The sequence below is a fragment of the Capsicum annuum genome, chromosome 3 (genome assembly GCF_002878395.1).
Source record: "Capsicum annuum cultivar UCD-10X-F1 chromosome 3, UCD10Xv1.1, whole genome shotgun sequence".
Lineage (NCBI taxonomy): Eukaryota > Viridiplantae > Streptophyta > Magnoliopsida > Solanales > Solanaceae > Capsicum > Capsicum annuum.
In genome coordinates this window covers 38265670-38283731 of record NC_061113.1, presented here as the reverse complement: position 1 = coordinate 38283731, position 18062 = coordinate 38265670, and the positions used below count along the sequence as shown (strand labels likewise).

The 18062-nt window shown below is 32.3% G+C and overlaps 1 protein-coding gene and 1 pseudogene across 1 annotated transcript; both read right to left on the bottom strand.

Annotated features, from left to right (window-relative positions):
* Positions 1–3562: 3562 nt before the first annotated feature.
* LOC107863912 lies at positions 3563–5798 on the bottom strand. The gene has a single exon (XM_016710112.2). The coding sequence runs from the start codon at positions 5501–5503 to the stop codon at positions 3761–3763; it is 1743 nt and encodes a 580-aa protein (XP_016565598.2). The 5' UTR covers positions 5504–5798; the 3' UTR covers positions 3563–3760.
* A 6836-nt stretch (positions 5799–12634) lies between these two features.
* On the bottom strand, positions 12635–17536 carry LOC107865457 (annotated as a pseudogene).
* Between the last annotated feature and the right edge of the window lie 526 nt (positions 17537–18062).

Sequence of the window (18062 nt, the reverse complement as noted above, 5' to 3'; positions counted from 1 at the left end):
CATCCACATTCCACGCCAATGTTAGAAAATAAATTCGACTTTTTGTACACTTGGCAGCAAAGTTATTGATACTTGGCTCCATGAGTTGGCCTTGATCACACCATGAAGCTATAAAGTCGATAACAATATTGGTTGGGTTTGGTACAATGTTATTATTCATGAAAAACTATTTTTTTTGGATTCTCATGTTTACTTTAGTAAAAACTTACATGCATCTGTCATATGATAGTTCTAGAATATGGGAGATAAGTGTATATGATAATGTTTTTATGCTCACTTTGAATACCAAAGATCAATAATATTATTTATCTGTTAAATCGATGACTATCAAAACACGTAAATTATTTTTGTTTTAGGTTTGAAAAAACGTTTTCAATGATATAAGATACATAAACATAAAAAGTTAATTTCATTAGGGACAACATTTTTCGTCATACTAAACACACAAAACACTGAATGATATACTAATAAATTACAGGAAATTGAATGTCATAGACCCCAATAAGAAATATCTTTAAAGAATAATCTTCCTTACTTTTTAAGTATAGTACAAGTATCATTTTGTCCCTCTATACCTCAAATATATTTTTAAACTTTCCGTACTCATTTGTCTCTCAAATTTTATTTTTTATTATTTTCACTTTTTATTTTTTCCTTTAATTCTATTATTATATTTTTTATTATTTTTACTTTTTATTTTTTCTTTAATTTTATTTTCATGTTTTAATTCATTTGTCTCAACCTTTATTTTTTTCTCCTTTTTCCTTTTTCTCAAGCACTATCTATTTCTTTTTTTTAAGTCATTTGTCTTTAACCTTTATTTTTCTTTTATTTTTTGTTTTTATCAGTTCTCTTTTTTTTTTTCTTTTTCTCAAACTTTATTTTTATTTTTTCCTCTCATTTTTTATTTTCTCAATTTTTTTAGTTCTTCACTTTTTTCTTAATCTTTATTTTTTTCTTGCCTTTTTTCTCAATCTTTTTTTTTTATTTCTCTATTTTGTTTGATCTTTTTTTTCTTTTTTCAGTTCTCTTTTTTCCCTCATTTTTCTCAATTTTTTTAATTCTTCGCTTTTTTCTTGATCTTTATTTTTTTTCTTTCCTTTTTTTTTCTCAATATTTTTTTTATTTCTCTATTTTGTTTGATCATTTTTTTTTCTCATCTTCTATTATATTTTGCTAATAAATAAAAAATTAGATTATCCGCAAAGGAATCTTTTTTTTTTTTACATCAAAACAAATTTAAGGGCATAGATTGTTGTTACGAAGTTCTTTGAAATTTTTTTAGATAAGTCGTGTCTTTAAGGCGAGAGTTGTAGAATATCTCATAAATAAGTGGTAGTGTCAACTCTCGCCTGTGGAGCATAATTTATTATTTGAAAGTCCTTGAGCTAATTCTTGCCTCTAAGGCAAGAGTTATAGAACATCCCACAAATGAAGACATAACGTTTTAGTGTCAACTCTTGCCCGTGGGGCATAATTTGTAGTTTGAAAGTCCTTGAGCTAATTCAGTTTTGCCTCTAAGGCAATAGTTGTAGAACATCTCATAAATGAAAATATAACGTGGTAAAGTTAACTCTTGCCCGTGGGGCATAATTTGTAGTTTGTAAGTCCTTAAACTAAGTCTTTCCATTAAGGCAATAGTTGTAGAACATCTCATAAATAAAAACATAATGTAGTAGTGTCAATTCTTGCCCATGAAACGTAGCTTATTGTTTGAAGTCATAAGTCTTGCCTTTATAATGTGATAGTGTCAACTCTTGCTCATGAGGTGTAACTTGAATGGAAGAAATTAAAGAAAAGAACAAAATTATAAAAAATGCGGAAAAAGAAGAAAATGAAGAAAAATATTTAAAAAATAAAAATCAAAAATATAGAAGTTGAGAGAGAATAGGAAAAAAATAAAGGTGGATAAAAATTAAAAAAAGATTAAATAAAAATAAAGGTCGAGAAAAATTTAAAAATTTTAAAAGAAAAGAAAAAATAAAACTAAAAATTTTTCTTTATAAAAGTAGACGTTGAGAGGTGTAATGAAAAAAAATACGAGTTGAGAAAAATTAAAAAGAATAAAAAAAAAAAAAAGGAAAGAAAAAATAAAAAAAATATAAAAAAAATAAAAAAAAAAAAAAGAAGTTGAGAATAAAAAGGAAAAAAAGTAAGGTTTGAGGAAAATTAAAAAGAAAAAAGAAAAATCAAAGTAAAATTAAAAAGAGAAAAAAAAATAAAAATTGAAAAATATTAATATGGAGTTGTTATCCATTATGTGGATCATTTATGTAATTTACTCCATTGATCAGGGATAATTTCGTCCAAAAAAATATTAGTTAATAGGTAAACGTTATTTTAAGAAAGCCTTTTTATTTAGAGCTAAAATTTGAAAGTCAGTCCAATTTGAATCTATTTTTGAGATTCACCTAATAAATTAAGCATTATTCTCATGGAACCCGTATCAGTAATGTAAGTATGGTAACACGATTCAGTTTTTAAGATTATTTATGCCTATAACCTCATTTTTTTCCTCCTAATTTTCAATGTGTATTTACTTAATTTTTTTATTTTTTTTTTGAAAAAAAGAAAGAGCAATTTGAAGGCTTACCGAAAATAGCTATGCGGAGTTGAAGAAAAGCCTATTGTGCTCGGCCCAAATCAAACTAAGGCCGGCTTTGATTTTGGGCTAGTAAGGCCTTGAAACATAAAGCTTGAACAAAACAAGGGGAAAAAAAAAATTACAATTACACAAATACACAACTTATGTTTTCAATATTACAAAAAATCCAACTCCCTAAATATATTACAAAAATCTTAATATATACACAGAATACTATGTATATATCGGTTATGTTATGTATATTAATAGAGAGAGTAAAGTAATTAAAAAAGTGGGAGAGAGTGTAACTACTTCCAAAAGGGTTGGTATTTATGTTATTTATACTTGAATGTATGTTGGCGAAAGAACGGTTGCTTGATCTCTCCATCTACTCTTAGAAATGTAGTATATCGAATTCATCGTTAGTTATTGTGGACCGAGTAGTAAGGCCATGATCCCGGGATTTTATAAATAATTCCGGAATTCCTAATCCTGAAATCACTAGCTCAACCAAACGTGTAATCCCATATATTATCTCAAAATTGTTAAATTATTTGTGTTATGAAAGTCACAGAAGTCTTAAGCTCATTTATGAACTTTACTTCTTCACAATATCTACATGGCCATCAAGTTTCTTCTAAACTTGAGATTCATTGGATAAAGAGTGTAAATGAAAAAGTCCTCCATATAAGACAGATCATGTAAGTGTGTTGGCTATGTCAAGTTCATAAACATCACACATTAATATAAAATCAATGCATAAGAAAAGGACAAGGTTATACAGAGAGGGCCTGTTCATCCATCACTCTCTACTCTGGGCTCCTTGGGAGACTAAGACAAAACAATTGATGGCTACTCATCACTTGCCCATCTCTAAATTCATGCTTCCCCCCCATGTGCAGTTGTGCATCATCAATAAACATTAATATCACAAAAGAGAATGATAACAAGATTAAAAACAAAATTAAGAAGTCTATATTCTATAATCCTTTTTATTGATACTATTTATAGTACTAGAAGTAGAATCTACAAAAGGAAAAAGGGGATGTTCTAAAAGCTCTTTTTCAACAATAAAGTACATTTATCTTGGTTTATATTACATAAGATCTCCTTTTGTTTTTTTTGGGGGGTGTTAAAGGAAGCATTTAAACATAAGACAAAATTGAATTACATTGATTATGAATGCCAGATTCCACTGAGGATGCTTCTGAATCTATTGGAAGACAATTTCCTGACAATCTTTTTTGCATCTGAAACTTCAGCCTCTGCTAACTTCTCAATGTTGATGAGATATCCTGAACTTGAAATTTTCTTTCTGGCACTATTGCAACTTGTTAATGACATGAGTACAGAAAGCAATAGCTTCTTGTTGCCAAAATTTGCCTGTTCAGGATCAAGCATTTGCAGCAGCAAACCAACATTCTGCTCATTCTGTACAAATCTCTTTTGGTTTCTTGGCACAATAACCATACTTGATAGTATTTCAGCTGCCATTTCTCTAACCTCAAATGACTTAGAATCAAGAAACTTCAACAACTCTGGCATAAATCCAGCATCCCCCATTAGTTTCTTGGCTTCCTCTGATGTTCCACATAACCAAAATGCTGCCTTTAAGGCCAATCCTTGAAGTGAACCATCTCCGTGTCGAAGAAAATAAAGAATGTGATCCATAAATCCATAATTCAACAGGATGTTCACTGAATTTACTGATGAGAAACACAAATTCACAATCCCTCTCAATGCCATTGCCCTTGCTTTCGGTGAGGAAGATGATTTCGGATCCAAAACACGAACCAAAGCTCTTATTCCACCTTCCTTCATGATCATCTGCCTAGTTGATTCATCACCAGATGTCATAGTTTGTAGAAAATCAATTGAACTAATTTGTATAACCTCATCTTTAGACCATGCTAGCTTAATAAATACTGAAACTGCACCTTCCTCAATCACAAACCTCTTGATTTCTTCAACCCCAACAAGATTTTTCAACACCCCACAAACTGAACCAACCAATTCACCACCACCCTCTACACATATCTGCAACAAAACAGTAACTCCACCATGAGCTGAAATTGACCATGCATTATCTGAATTCTCTGTCAGCTTCATCAAACACTTTGCAGCAAATTCTTTTATCAAATTACTCTTCCCACATTCTAAAACTCTAATCAATGGTGCAATTATTCCAGCAGAAATTAACCCCACTCTAAAAGACTGAAACCCTGCTATTACACACAATCCCTTAGCTGCCTCTTCCTGAAGACTACCATCATCTTCTTGAAAATCAAGAAAACTCGCCAAAACAGTAACAAGATTATCAATTTCAACTGCAACTTTAACATACCTATCCTCTTCTTGAATAATCTCATTCAAAGCAATCAACCCTTTCTTCTTCATCTCTAAAGAACCAATCTTGACCCTTGACAACAAATCCCTTATATAAAACTTGATATCATCACGAGAAGCTCCAACACGCGGCCTTGGAACAATAATAGCATTGCTCTGAGTAAGTAAACCAAGAGAGTAAATCTCTGAAATACTCTTTATATGATCATCCAATTTTCTTGAAACTATATCAAGATCACTCTGCATAAGCAATTTCCCACTATATGAAAACTCAACACAATGCCTTGAAAGTTCATGGCAGTTGTTGAGTGTAGCTGTAATGGCTGAAAGGGAGCTGCAGAGTGGAGGGTAGTTTTCAGCTGAATCACAATTTTCAATGGCAGAGAGGGTAGAAAGAAGCTCTTCAAGCTTGTTGCGTATTGATTTCCATTTAACGTTGAACACTTTGATTGAATAAGAAAGAGATGTAAGTGAAGAAATGGACTCAATTTCTCGCCGGATTCTTGATTTTCCGGCGGATGACTCTATTGGATTTTGTACATTTTTCGGTAGGGTAAACATGTTGGGTTTCATTTTACTTGCCTGAATTCCATTCTCCGGCGATATTCCGGCAGAAAATGAAGAAATTCAATAATGTTATCAAGGAGGAGAAAGAACAGTTCTGCTTCTGCATATCCATTTGCTTAACTTCAGTTGATGTACAGAAATTGTGAATGGACAAATTGACGAAAATACCCTTGATAACTTTGTAATAGATGGATTGATGGGGTACTTATGGTATTTTGAGTATTGGCAGTTGGGAGGAGGTGGTACAAGATTAATGAGGATAGGAGAGATATTAGGGGAACTGTTTAGGACTCTTTGAAGTTAGATACGTCCAAATTTATACTCAAAAAAGGATCTCAACCATTTAAAAAAAATAAAAAATGATGGAATTGCGGAAACTAAAATTAAATATGCTTTTTATTTTACAAATTAGAAAAAGGTATGATGATTGAGTTATATTAACCTCTATGGTTAAAGAAAAAACTGATCAAATCGAAAAAAATGAATCTATTTATATTGTTATGTCTTGAGAATAACATGTAGAAAGAACAAATACAAAAATTATTACAAGTTGTGTAGCTGAAGAAAATCATAAGAAAATAAAACGATTATGTGAGAAAGCAGTGTATTAGAAGTTTTATTTCATTATATTTACCAATCATGTGGAAATTATGCAGCCCCAGATTTTCCTTTTTTTTTTTTTTTTTTTTTGAAATTAAAGAGGAAACTAGTTTCAAAATGATGGGCAGAACATTTATTAGGCTGCAAAGATTACGATAAGAGAATTAAACATTAACGATTTATTGAATCTTCCGCTTGAAGTCATATCTTTATTTTGAAGTTTCATTAATTTAACTTTGCATCGTGTGAGAATTTTTTATTAAAAATAGAGAGCTGATATGTGTTCATATTCCTTATTCTATCATGAAATGGTTTGATCCAAAAACAGTGGCTTTCATTGTTGCAAAATTCTAGTAGCTTCACAAGGGATATCTTACTTGTGATGTTTTTATTTTTTGGTTCTTTTCTGTTGTTGCTTTTGCGTGTAGCTATCTATATTATTTTGCTCACATGTTGTTGTTCTATGCAACTACTTTAATCTAAACAACCTTAGATGGAACATGAGACCCATACAACAATATTGTCAAGATAATAGATAGGGTAATATATATTATAATATAATATACTCCTCCATCTGCAAGCTACTTAACTAATTCGATCACTTTTAAGGAAATAAATCATGTACACATATTCTGAAAATCACGTTTGATTAAAAGAGAACTATATGAAGATATTACAAAGTACTTTTTCCTAATATTCTTGGTGAACATATATATATATATATATATATATATATATATATATATATATATATATTTCAAGAAGAATCATACAAAATAATTTTCTTTTTTTAAGTCTTTTTTTCTCTTTAAGTTAGTTTGTATAGTAATTAAGGAAAATTATTTTAAGGACGAGGAGTGTATGAAAAGTTTGGATTCATCTCTTGTCAAAAAATAGAAAAATATAACAAATCTTTCTTTCTTAAGTTCTTCATATAATGTATTGACAGAGAGCACTAAAGTTTTTTTTTTTGTGTGTGTTTGTGATGGAGAAAAAGGTCCTTTTTGGGAGAAAAAGCTCAAATAGCCAAAATGGGGACAGCGTAACTTGGCTTCAAGGATTTGGACAAATGCGTCAAAAATTTATTAATTAGGCTTTATTAATTTTATGTAGTCAACCACAAGGGTTGGTGTGGTGATTCAGCACCTCACTCCTTAAGTAAGAGGTTGGAGGTTCGATCCCCACCTTTGGTGAATGAAAAGAACTCTGTAGCCAGTTCCCTACCGCTTAGTGCACTGACAGTAGGAATGAAGGATTAGTCTCACGGCTGCCGGCTGTAGGGATACCTTGGAAAACCCAAAAAAAATAAAATTATGGAGTCATTTTCGCATCATGAAATGTTGTAATCCAATATCACACATTTGTGATCATCATCTAAATTAAAAGTTTAAATGGTCCAAAAGAATACACTTTTATTTGCTTTATAATGTATGTCAACACGCTCTTTCACGAGTTGATTTAATTTTTTTCATAGATCAAACATACAAAAGTACTATTTGATAATGTCTAACGTAAGATTTTCATTCGGAACATCTGTTTGTTTTGGTACCATGTCAAATTAAGTAACCATTTTTGAAAGAGTATACATAATGGTATCACTATCACAATTGATCTTAGTTTCGATATCTCTCTTTTATTGTAAAATGTTTCTTTTATGTATTAGAAGCATTTAAAAACTCATTATAATCTTCAAATAAGTAGAAAAGTGAAGGCCAACCTACCTGCATTTGGATTTTGTGTCATGAATTTCTCTAGACTTTAGGAAATTTTCAGTGGCTAAAAGTTAAAATGCAGTGTTATACATTACTTAGTAAAGAAAAGAATAGAGTTACATTACTTTGTGCCTGGCATTTGACAGAACAATGAAATATTGACACTAATGAATAAAACAAGAAGTTGTAATTATGGACCATTCCTTTTAATTAGAGCTCTCCTTTTCTAGTATAATTGTATAAAACATTAAGTAAAAAGATAGCAAAAGAGATGTATAAAGATAGGGGGAAAGAAAAACATAATGTAGCTTTCAATTAATAAGAACTTTGGCATTAATAGAGATGACAAAAATGTAATTAGCCCCACCATATATGCATGTGAACCCCCCCTATATTATTCACAACCCCTAGGCTTGTTGTCACTTTTCACTTGATAAAATTGCATTACCTTTTTGGTTGCTTCGATGGTGAGATGACCTTAACAAATTCAAAAGTTGCTACTCACTAAACAAACGTGTATCCCTCTAGTTTGGTATCCAAAAAATTTACTGATACGAGTAATTTGAATTTACATCAGATCGATTCGTTATTTAAAGTAAAGCATTTTCTTTGACTTGTGGAGATATATTTTATTTTCAGAATTGAAATAAAAAACTTCTAATTAAGAAGGGAAAAATCTTGAGTACTTCATCACACCGACTATTTATAACAATACAAATTTATATTCTCCCACGAATTAAAATTGGTTTAACTATTTGGTATTCAAAGTCCGTCTAGCGTAAAAAGGGATTGTCCTATTTGTATAAGCTATATTAAATTTACCATGTATGTAACTTAACTGTAATTAATTGATAGGAACAATTTATGTAACGACATGTATCATTTTGTATTTTTAGTAAACTAATATAAATATCAATATGTAAATTATTTTATTTTATTTTCAATTGTTTCACGGATATAACTCTATATGCTAGCTCCACTTTATTTTGTCTTCACCGATCAAAATAGCCAGGAGGTTTTAATGGTCTCCTTTGCATGCTAAATGGAGAATTTAGTGTGTTTTTTAACTATATAAAGAGCAGAATTTAGTGTGAAGAGTGTGCACTAAAAACTTAAAAAGTTCCTTTTATTATGATCAATTTAGATGTATAGTTAATTAGTTCAAACATTATCTTAGTATATGAACAAAAATACGTAGCTATAATTCAGGTTGGTCACAGAATAATATTAAATGCATTACAATTCTCTAGCACTAAATTCTCGACAAAGTACATTGAATTTAATATCAAAGTCTTTAACTGAATCACCGGCCTTAGCTATATTTCTTAACTTTTAAATCTCATATAATAATAATAATAATTTATCTTTGTTTATGTTAAATTATCAACACATACAAATAAGGCAAAACAGAATCACTTGCATGCCACTTTTTTAACGAGAGATAGAGAATATATAAACTACGCCAAAAATTATGGAGTTTTTCAAACATAATTTAAGTTTTTTTTCCGCTGACAGCATAAGAATTTAAAGTGTTAAGAGTTCGTTGTTCTTATAATAGTGATATCCCAAACAATTGTCATGTAGAAAACTATATATCCCAAACAATTGTCTTGTAGAAAACTATATATGTATATAAAACTCAGGGGCGGCTCAAGCATATTGCATTGGTGGCCTAAGGCAAAAATCAAATGGAGGCCTTAAATTTTTAAGAAAAATATTTTTTTTTACTAACTCTATTTTCAAAATTATATATTTGATTTTTTCTAATTATTCTTTTTTTAAATAATAATATAATTAATGCATTAATATTTCTTGAGACATAATACTCTCGATATATGAATTTCTATAATTTTTTCCTTTTATATAAAAATAAATTATTTTTTCTATAAATAATATTTAATTTTTTAAAGAAAAATTCATAATATATTATCGTAAAAAATGAGATCCCTCAAATTTGAGGGCCTAAAGTGGCCACCTATTTTCTTGTAAGGTAGAGCCGCCACTGATAAAACTTAATTCTCATGAAATGTTAGGTAGAAAAGGACATATATGATAGTAGTATATATTTGTACGAGGAAATTAATATGAGTAATTATGTGCCTGATCTATGGTGAATTAATTAATATACATCCTTCTTTTGACTTTGAGTGAGGAGGAAGTGAAATTAATGAACCAAAAGCCCTACAAAATCAAAATATATATATATACCTTTGCTTTGAAGAGAAAAGCCACATACAAACACCAATATAAAGTGCATATCCACTTCAATGAACCATAATCCCTCTAGTACAATAATAATGGGTCATCACAATAAGCTTAATTCGTAAAATAATTACTTTGGAAAAAGTAAAATGAAATTGCAGTATGATTGTCTAATTGATTGGTTAGGAAATTTTGGCATATATATATATATATATATATATGTAAGATATAATAAGTTATATACATAAATAGCGTAAAGAAGATTTTCAATATTAATGTTATTTAATCTGCTATACATTGCAGGCTAGTTGTCATGTTTATTATTAGGATACAAATTAATGCTTATATCATAAGTAGAAATTAGTTTTACTTATGATATCTCATAAATGATCTAATTGTGTAATATATACATTAATATATTCAACGTAATTTTTTGAGTGGGATGTATATAAGGAGGGTAGTGGTCACACAACGTTACTCCTATCGTATGAAGGTATAACGAGATTTTTTTCAAATAGATCATTGGCTCAAATAAAGCAGAATCAAGAAGTACATTAGCAAATAAGTCATGCTAAATAAAGCAGCAACAAAATGTACAATACTTGAAGTAACGAAACAATAGCCAGGGAATATTAAATTTGAATAATAAAAAACAATATTGATATATAAAAATATTTTTTAAATTGTTTAAAAGGGAAAAATAGGGTTGACGGAGATATGGGGTGAGTGAAGAGAGATTCACTTTAGTGAAGACAAAAGCCATAGATATATCAATGAAAATTGAAAGGCCAACAAATTACAAGATTTATATGCAACTTGTAGTTGAGGTTTATTTAATGCTTCCAATCCAGATTAGTTGGTTCATATCCATTGATATAGACTGCTCTATAAATTAATTTTGTTTGATCACGTCATCCTCCATCAAAATATTTTTCAAGAAAATTATATAATTTGATTTATTTATTCATTGAGCATGGGATGTCATTGAACTTGTTTCATAGTACTGCCATCATAATAGTAATTTTTTCAACTTCGAAGAAATTTTTTTGTCCTTAAAAAAAAATATTTTTTTTTCATAATATTTAATAACCAAAAACAAAAATTGAAAAATACCACACCAAACACACCCTTGGTACGTTTTGCTTGGACCCTTTGAATTGAAAGGCTAATGCATTATATGCAACGTCATTAATTAATTATTAACTGTCTCATTTATTGTAATCGGCGTGGGCAATTCCATATAAAAAGATTGACTGTGGGTTAGGCTAATTGAATTTCATCTACTTAACTAATTATTGTCACAATAAGTATTGATTATACTAAGTAATTATGCCATAGCTTGTCTTCAATTTTGAACTTTAAATAATTATCTAAGGGTTTAATTTTACACTATCAATATAATTTAACTGGATATAACGAGGTAATAGTAGTATATTTTAGGTAAGTTTCTCTATATTTTTCAGGATCAAGGTTGATATTAAGAGTGCTTATCTCGTCAAGTTAACTTGACAGTGTAAAAAAACATATACATTGTCTGTATATAGAGCTAAACAAACTAATACATAATTTCCAAGTATGAGTACAAAGAGGCTTAGATATTCTTTAAGTCGCCGATATTATCGAAAACAACATCTCAGCCTTCTCATAATAATAAGGTTATGTATATGTTACTCTCTTCAGACGTCACTTATAGGATTATACTAGGTATGCTTTAGTACAAAGAGGCTTAGATGATAGTAGTGATTATTTGGTTTTGAGTAAAATTTCCACCAACCTAATTTTGTTGCTTCATATACATGCAACAGCTAGTCAATAGGTTTGGAGTAATTAAATTGCTTACCATTTGCATGTCAAAAGATTAATTCTATTATAGGTAATTTGAGCAGTGGAGTGACCCAATTCATGTAGCTAGCTTAGACATAAAGAAATTATGAAGATTCCAAGGACTTTATAATGGTGAGAAATATTTTCCTCTTATATCATTATGCCCATCACATGCTGCCAATTTTTATTATCATTGCCCTCAATAGAATCGTAATTTGTTTTTCTTCTTCAAAAGTTCACTCAACAGACTATAAATATCATTGCCTTTTTAGTTCTTTGCTCAATGTCATTTATGTAAATATGTATATTTTTTTTATGTCATATGCAGAAGTAGGACAGTGAAAATCGAAATCAGAGTAGCTGTGCGTAGGATAATTTGTTTGGTGCCTTCTTCATTTGAACGTAATTTGATTATCTATAAAATTGATGTATGGTGGATAAAATTGCACTAGACAAGTGAAGGTTGTCCAAATGGTAATCTTTTTCATTTGACGTAATTTGATTATCGTAAAATTGATGAATGGATAAAATTATACTAGATAAGTGAAGATTGATCAAATGGCCAGTATCATGTATCCTCCACTTCTAACCTTAGAGGTTAAGGGTTCGATTCGACACGGGAGGAAAAAGGTGGAAGCTCGTGAGGAATGATAAAAACTAAAGGAAGAAAATCAAACTGCATTATTATTTAATGCTATGAATGAAGCAAAGCAAAGTGAATAAGTGTGTCTTAATTTAAACTAAGTTGTACAATAAAATACAACAGCAAATTATTCTGATGAAGCACAACAATCACATGTAGAAAAAAGAATATCATGGTTTCTTTTCTTTTGCATTTTTAGTTTGGCCAAAAAGTCAGTGAGATCTAATCACCATCATCATTCAAGCTACATATGATAATAGCTGCGACTCATTTCAGTTTTCCTTTTTCTACGTTTATGTTGCTTATTGTTTAAAACGAAAAAAGAAAAAAGAAAACTCCACGAGTCAACAAACCAGCGTTCATCATCTTGCTCGTTCTTGTGAGATAATTCTCTTGCGTCGATTTCGAAACAGCTTCAGGACTGTTCAGATTTTCTGATGGCACATTCTGCTGATAGTTTCCTCCGACAGTTTCAGCTTCGACTCAACTCCGTCATGTGATCATTCGTTCCAGTTTTCCGCTCCTTGCGTTTCCATGAATAGTCATTGGTGGCAGCTGGTAATGCCGATAGAGTGATGATTATTTGCAATGGCCAAAGGTCTCCACCAACTGTAAGAGAATTTTTGCATGGTTTCTTTCTCATAATGCATTAGTTCAGCAAGAGCACAAACATCCCTTTTGTTGATCTTCCTTGAAAATCTCAAGCTTCTCCAAGTAAAACATAGAAAATGCAGCGTAAGGAGAGGTATTAATCAAGTCGATTATCCACTTACTTTCTCTCGTACGAACATCATGTAGCAGATAAAGCCAGTTGAAATAGAAAGAGTATCCCAGTGCACACCTACAGATAAAAACATAACTTTGCATTATCATCATGTTGCTCGTCTGTCCTCTCCATGCTATTTTGGCCTGGCGAGTGACCGAGCGAACGAGAGAGAGAGAGAGAGAGAGAGAGAGCAAGGGAAGGAGCTCACCAAAATTCCTGTTACTTTGTACTAGAGAGTTACAACAAAAGGCGGGACATCCCTTCGAGGCCCTGCGACAGAGCGATGGACGTATAATTTATCAGCAAAATCATCTCTGTTCTCATCTTTGATTACCTCGACATTCAACCTAGGTTTCTCTTGTGCAAGTAGTCTACAACCATTCATGGTGACACTGCAAGCTGACATCCAAAGACACCGCATTGATTCATACTTCTCCAGTCCAGATAGAAGTGCTGCATTTCCAAATGGACAACCCCTTATCTCCAGCTTCCTCAGTTTAGAACAGCCTTCAAGCACGCACAGCATACCCCAGTCACTGCTGCCAGCAAAAGCCACTGAAAGTGTTTCAAGGTTTTTGGCATACTTCCCAATATACTCAAAGGTCAGGTCAGTTTACAGTCCAGAAACAGAAAGCCTCTGGAGCTTTTTACAAGTCTTGACCACTGCACCAAATGCCTCATCCATGGGTTCACTTGTCATGTAATCTGGTTGGCCAGGATTCATTATGCAGAGACGAAAATGGGTGAAATCAGGGCAGTTATGCACTATCATTGCAACAGCAGCATTAGTCATTTGTTGGCAGAAATAGAGAACATATTGAAGCTTAGGACAACCGGTAGATACAGCCACAAAACCCAACTCTGTCACTCCATGGACTATATCCTCTTCAAAAGGGTTAGCAGGAAAGACTCGCAGTTCTTCAAGCAAGGGGCAGCTGGTTCCAACAGCCTCTAATCCCTCATCTTTGACGGTGTCAAGGACCTATAAAGAAAGATTAGGCATAAAAGACTTCGAAAGTAGAAAAATGGAATTACCATGATTAAAAAAAAGATTATTAGCATCCCTTGAATGCTTATTCCCCAGAGAAAACAACCACAGATCAGTTCAAATTTTAAAGATGATTTACTGGTAACATTCAGTAGACAAAAGAGAAAACAAAGTCGGGACATTAATCTTCTAGTTATAATTTTACTTGGTGCTGGGGAATGGAAATTATCTTTGTTAACGACTACAGTTGGAAACTCCTTTTTCCGTCCACCTTTTTGCTTCTGTTGTTTATTACGAAGAATACAACAGTCGATCATCAGAAGAACAAGTGCGGCTCTAAGAGCACACAAATGGCACTGTGGTACATCAGCTGAAACATATAGTGTCACCATACAGATTATGGTGAATACGGTACCTCTTCCCTCTTATTATTAAAGTGATAAACAGTATATCCTCTTAAAAGAATGCAGATAGTGCTGATCAGTCCATTATGTGAGGCTCAAGCTAACCTTCATCCCAAACAGAAATGCATATGCACCAGTAAATAACTATACTATTAGAGAGTAGTTCAACCAACTTCTTTTGGCAAATAACAGAGGATGATGTAATACACAAACTTCTTCCCAAAACTATTACATGAAAGAAATATCAAATTTTATGAACAAAATATCGATTCTCTCTCGTGGTGAGGTTATTGTTCCTCAGAGAAAACATAGGCGGAAGTATTCTTTTTGATGAAGTAATAGAATCTAATTAAATGTTTAGGGAACGTATACACGTAGGATGGAAAAATCAAAGATCTTTACAAAATGTCAAATGTTAGGGGGTCAATACCTAAGAACTCAACATGAAAGGACTTATCACATAGATGTTAAAGTCTGAGCTAGTTCCTTACCCAAAGGCGCCTTAAATTTGGGCAATGAGCGAGAAGCTTCGAAAATTCACCCACTCCTAATGGTTGCATAGCTCAAGTTGAGGAAAGTCAGACTAGCACAGGCTGCATAAACAACCTGTAAATATCGATAAGTTGCTTCCCATAAACCTGAAATAGTGTGCAGATTTTTGCAGTTGCTGAATGCACTTTCAAGTTCTGCATACTGCCGACTCGTGAGCTCTGGCAGAAAGCATCCTGTACCCAGCTCGATCAGCTGAGGAGCCCGGATGAGCAGGCGTTGCAATTGAGACAAGGTGACGTTCTTGTTCACCTTCAGAACCCTCAGTGATTTGCACCTACTTACAAGTCTCTTTAAAGCATCGATACTGATCTCACTGTTTAGACTGGCAAAGTTTAGCACCTCCAGTGATGCAAAGTCATCTGGAAAACAACTTAGCCAACTACCAGATATATCATCCATGCCATTTTCCTGAATGTCCAGCTCTGTCAAGCTCCTGAGAATGAAACGAACATTTAGATTGGTATAGCAATTTAGATGAATTTGGATTCATGCTGATAAGCGTCAATTAAGAGCCACAAAACAAACCGACGTATCTGTTGCCTAAGAAGAAAAGTAGGTTTTGCACTTTCTATACCTTAAGCTTGGGTGGGATAACGAGCAAAAATAACTATGAAATATTACTAAAACGAGATCTTGTTATCATAACATATATAGAACCTCATTGATGTATCAGAGTTACAAATCAGAAAGTGAACATACAAGTTCAGCTTTCTGCAGTATATTGAATTGTGGATATGACATTAGAGCCATCCTTCAAAGATCCCACATTCTCACACCCTTTTTGGTTCAGATTCTCATAACTTAAAATCGGAAAGATGCCAACTCCTATGTTTCGAACTATATGATATCAGAATCATTAAGTGCGGGTCAAGGCAAAATCTTGTTATTACCTGGAACTTTGTGATGGTATAAACACAGAAATACTTATAAATCAGAATCCTAATTGCATCGGCCATCCATAAGCACTCGTCAATACATTCCTTATTTGCTAAGACAACACTCAACCTGACAGTCTCGTGAAGCATAATACCGAGAGTTGCTACAAAACCAGGGCAACAATTTGACAACATATACAGAGTTACATGCTAGTTGAAGCTCCACACATTGAATGTCCAAGTAAAAATAAAAACTTTTTCCTGAGCAGTAAGAAGAGATATTTATGCCTAACAATGACATCAAGGAATTCCCTAAGTTAATGCTCATTAATAGGTCAATGTCACGTCATGAAAGTAACATAAAAAGGACCAACAAAAGAAATCATAAAGTGGAACCATTTCAATTTCCACTTAATACTTTTCCCATCTTTTTTTCTTCTTTCCCTTTTAATGTGTGGTAAGGCAAGGTGGTGATAACAAGATAACGGGCGTATAACATGTCCCAAGCCCAGAACATGTCACTTTATTTCTTCACCCACATGGCCACTTCAAATGAAGATACAAGTTACTTAACTATTTCACATCCAGACACATGAGTCTACTGTTTTGTTCTCCATTACTACAATTATTACTTTGGACCACCTTGTAAACAGTGTTGCTTTTCCTCTATCTCCCTTGAAACAATTCTAAATCCAACATAACAAAACTAAGTTCTTAAAGTCAGATGCTAGAAATACTAATTACAACCAAATAAAAATTATTTCAAGAAAATAAAAAGATATAATTTTTATCCAATCAAAACAACACCCATATCAGAATCATCACTAGTATAAACAATATCTACCAATAAAAAGAAAAGATGAACATTCAGAACCATCAAAAGTTAACAAGATAGATCAACTTGCAGTGAAAAGCAATGCTACTGATCCCATCAGTGCTAAAACCATCACACCTCAACAATGAAAGAACCTTAAATCCATGAAATGATTTTGCCAAAAACTCCAAACTTTCATCTCTAACAGCCATTCTCTTCAACCTCAACTCCTCGGGGAAAGGGGTAAACTTTGGCAAAAACATCAAGCCAAGCCTGAATATAAGCACCCCAATTCTCTGGAACCAAATTAAAGTCAGAAAATCTTGGTTTCCCTTTAAGGATAACACTCTTAATCTTGGGAAATCTCCATGCTACAATCTCAGGATAAACTGAATAACAGTTGCCAATAAACAGCTTAGCCCTTGTCCATCTCTCTGCATTGTACCAATCCTTGCAGCCCAATGAAGCTGAGTTTCTTTGTGGGACTGCACAAGAGAAAACATTTTCTCCAACACTTCATCTGGGAATGTTGACTGAGTTAACTCGGATAAATCTACCGATTCCCTCGGTTTTTTCAAAGTGGGATTCAGTTTTGTTGATTCAAAACAGCTAAAGATCCTCAAGAAAACTGAATTAACATACAAAACAACTAAAAAGATTCAATCTTTATCCCATTTCTTGAATAAGCATAGCCAGCAAATGTGCTGGTTATAAAAACTATGTACACAACACGCAATCAAAAGGCAGACCGGTTCACTAAAGCTTCTGCTATTGCTATGCACAGGACAACACACAATCAATTCCAAAATATAAAAAAACTAGTCTTCAAGATTTGTAGAGGGAAATGATGAAAGAAACAAAAACCATCTTGAGGCAGCTGAATTTCAAAAAGAAAAAATCATCTGCAATCAGTTTTACTAGTCCACTATGGAGCTTCAAGAAAACAAAATAAAAGATATAGGGTCTAAAAAGAAAAAAAGCCTGAGAAATGGCAGTAACTTTCTGAAAAGCAGATACAGTATGACTCAGAAAAAACAGCTTAAAACCATGCCTTCAGAAAAAAGAAAAAAGAATCCAGTAAAATTTCAGAACAATTACAAGAAAAACAGGTGGGTGGGGGTGGGGGGATTGTGAGAGATAAAAACAAGGTGGGATTGATCAAGAATTGAAAAAGCTGTTGGCTGT